The sequence below is a fragment of the Sinocyclocheilus rhinocerous genome, unplaced genomic scaffold, assembly GCF_001515625.1.
Source record: "Sinocyclocheilus rhinocerous isolate Xijiao unplaced genomic scaffold, SAMN03320098_v1.1 scaffold3125, whole genome shotgun sequence".
NCBI lineage: Eukaryota > Metazoa > Chordata > Actinopteri > Cypriniformes > Cyprinidae > Sinocyclocheilus > Sinocyclocheilus rhinocerous.
The window spans coordinates 151,251-154,548 of NW_015641451.1; the positions used below are offsets into that span (position 1 = coordinate 151,251).

Below are 3,298 nucleotides of genomic sequence, written 5' to 3' on the forward strand. Positions count from 1 at the left end.
TCGTCGCCATAGGCTCGTGCAGCTCCGCTGCCGAGCCATTGGTTCGTTTTTTAAGCTCTGCACGAACCAATGGCCGTGCAGTTTCACTGCGTGAATGAAAAAAGGGTTCAGTTCAGGAGAAAAAAGGCTTTTTCCCATATGCGTCTTAAGCAAGACGCAGTACTCGTTCCCGTATCTCAGGGAACCGAGGTTACATTAGTAACCGAGTACGTTTTTTTTTGTGTTGAAAAAAACAACAACCTTGAAACAATGTTTAATGCTAAATGGTTGTAAAAAGGTTAGTGAAATACTTATAAAGCAACCATGAAATTTAAACAAGAGCTGTTGAAAAGTCAACTAATGTTGCAAAACCTACAACCTTGATCAATGATGTTGATTTAAACCAGGGGTGCCCAAACTCGGTCCTGGAGGGCCGGTGTCCTGCAGAGTTTAGCTCCAACTTGCCTCAACACACCTGCCTTCAGGTTTCTAGTATGTCTAGTAAGAGCTTGATTAGCTGGTTCAGGTGTGTTTAATTGGGGTTGGAGCTAAACTTTGCAGGACACTGGCCCTCCAGGACCGAGCTTGGGCACCCCTGATTTAAACGCTGAAATGGTGGGTGGGATTTTTGCCGCTGTACCTTTAAGAAATTTCTTCTTCACATGTGAAATGAGAAACTTTTAATCACAAACTAAGTTCAAAACAAGTCAATTAATACAGCAGTCTGAATACTTCATACAATGCACATTTTCATTGATTTCATTAAAATTACAGACAAATTTCAAAATAAAAGCCCATTGCTTCCATTTAGGAATATGCAGTAGTCAGTGTATGTCTGTTCAAACAGGAGACAAATGAGAAATCCTTAAAGGCCAGAACATGACCTGGCTGGATTGTACTGTACTGATGCTTCTGCCACGATTATTGAATTGTTTCAGAAAATAGTGCCTTCTGGGTGATTTTGCCCCCCATTAGAAATCTCTTTAGTCCAATGAAATTTCCTGTCCTCATTTCATCAGAATAAAAGATCACCAATTTGGCCCTAGATGGGGAATAGAAGAGGCAATTCAGCTTGTTCTCTGCAGTAATTAATTTGTGAATCATAGTTAAATGGACATGCAACAAATATTTAAATATGTTGAGGATGACTTATGAACAAGTTAATAAATGTAAATATAATCAATAATAAAAATATATATTATAATAAAATATTATAGTAAAATATGAAATCATAGCAATAAGTGTAGTAATAAAATATAAAATAAATATTATATAAATATCATTAAGATGTTGGTCCAGGTGTAGTGAAAGTTTATACTAAGAAAATAATGGTCAGTGTCTGTTTTCTAGGTTCCCACACCTGAGATCCGTGCGCATAGTTTGTATTTTGATCTGTCGGCGTACGGGATCGACACTGTGAGGGAATCACGCCGCTCCTCGCAGCCGGCAGCGAAGCCTGGATTCCATCTGAAGATCTACGGAACGTTCCGGAACCGCTACATGGCTCTGGCCTGCACTTCAGATGCAGACTCCAAAATGATGCATTTCCTGCGCCACACGGCCAACTCTTCAGTAAGACGTCTCAATCCCAGCATGCATCTGTTAGACTCATGAACTCAGTCGAATTTAAAGTTTATGCACTCATCCAAAATGCTGTTCTTCTCACCTTCTCCAGTCAGCGCATAACCGATTTTCAACATAGTAGTTGAAATAATGTCAGTTGGTGTTGCTAAATGTTAAATAGTTGTAAAAAGTTTAACAAAAGGTTTTCATATTTAAAGGATTTGCCACTGATGATTCAAACGCAAGTTTTGAGCAGTGTAGAGTAGCGCTTGTTTGTCAAGTCAAGTCAAGTCACCTTTATTTATATAGCGCTTTTAACAATACAGATTGTGTCAAAGCAACTGAACAGCATTAATTAGGAAAATAGTGTGTCAATAATGCAAAATGACAATAGTAAACACTAATTTTCCTATATTCAAGTGTTGATAAAAAAAGAATGCTTTAAGCTAGAATAAAACAAATATTTTATGAGGTGATTTTGTAGGATGTGATTCGCATGGAAATGCATTTATTTTGGAGAAAAAAAAAATTACATGAATGTCCACCCCTAAACATAGTCTAAGCAAATCGTAAACAAATCATGTTCAAAAAAGATTCATACAAATTAGCCACCAATTCACTGAAATGTAAAATAGTTATGAATTGCCAAATTGGAAACTTCAAATGTTCAAACTGCTCTTTTCCACAAAATGAAAGCATTTATTTAACAGTAGGGCTGGAAAATAAACAATATCATATCAAGATTGCAATAAAATTTATATCGATAACGATAATAAGCTCTGGATATTTTTTACTTGATGTGGGTTCTAACAACTGATTACACAGCAGATATAAACGTGATGTTTGTGGTGTTTTCAGTGTCTGCGTCTCAATATATGAGGACATGAACTTCATCTCCAGAGCTGCTCTGAGAGTCACTTCACCAGCTTTACACCATTTCAATTGATCTGACCAACTGCCGAAATAAAAGTTTGGTTTAACTTTAAGAAATTATGACAGAAATATATTATTATTGTATACTATAATGTGTTTATCAAAGTAATACTTTGAACTTGATGCAACAAAGAAAATATAAGAAAATATTTTTCATACGTGTTTTAATTTATACAGTTCTGTTGTGCAACATCTTATTTGATTATATTTTTATTTGATTATATTTTAAAAGATAAATTAAATTGTTCATTGTATTAAATTATAAAACACATAATCCAGGAAAAAGAGGAAAACACAGAATGTATGGGAATTTAAAATGGATTTCATGGTGCCCTAAATCAAAAAGTAGGTAGTTAAATTGAGAACAAACAAGTTGCAATAGCTATGTTTCCATCCAAAGATGCAAATTTAACTTGTGCGCAAAACTGGAATATAGCATAAAACATTTGCGAATAAAGCGCCGTTTCCATCCAACGAGTCAAAGAGAACAAACTCGTCACTTCCTGATGAACTGGCACTAAATATCACTAAGAAAACTAGGAGAAGCCACTGAATATAATAATTTTTATATATAATAAATGACTTGCGCCTCGGAGCGAGCAGACGTAACACAATGAATGTGGTCATTGCTTTCGGAGGTGGATGCTGCTGTTTGGGGACGCAGTCGTGGAAGACAGTAATTATACAGAAATACTTTGACGACAGACTTTGCTCAGGCATTTCAGAACGACCAAAACAACATATAGATACTGTGAACGAGATCGGTCCGCTGGTTAGGCAAGTTATCCCGTCTCATAGCGCAAAGTCACATGACTTTTTCAAT

General features: G+C 36.1%; 1 protein-coding gene across 2 annotated transcripts in view; it reads left to right on the forward strand.

Moving 5' to 3' along the window:
• LOC107754988 (uncharacterized) overlaps window positions 1-3,298 on the forward strand; it is a 25,407-nt gene that overhangs the window by 19,048 nt on the left and 3,061 nt on the right. For both annotated transcript variants that reach the window (XM_016571634.1, XM_016571633.1), the window contains exon 3: window positions 1,330-1,551. In XM_016571634.1, the coding sequence (XP_016427120.1) occupies window positions 1,330-1,551 (222 nt within the window). The remainder of the gene's footprint in view (window positions 1-1,329; window positions 1,552-3,298) is intronic.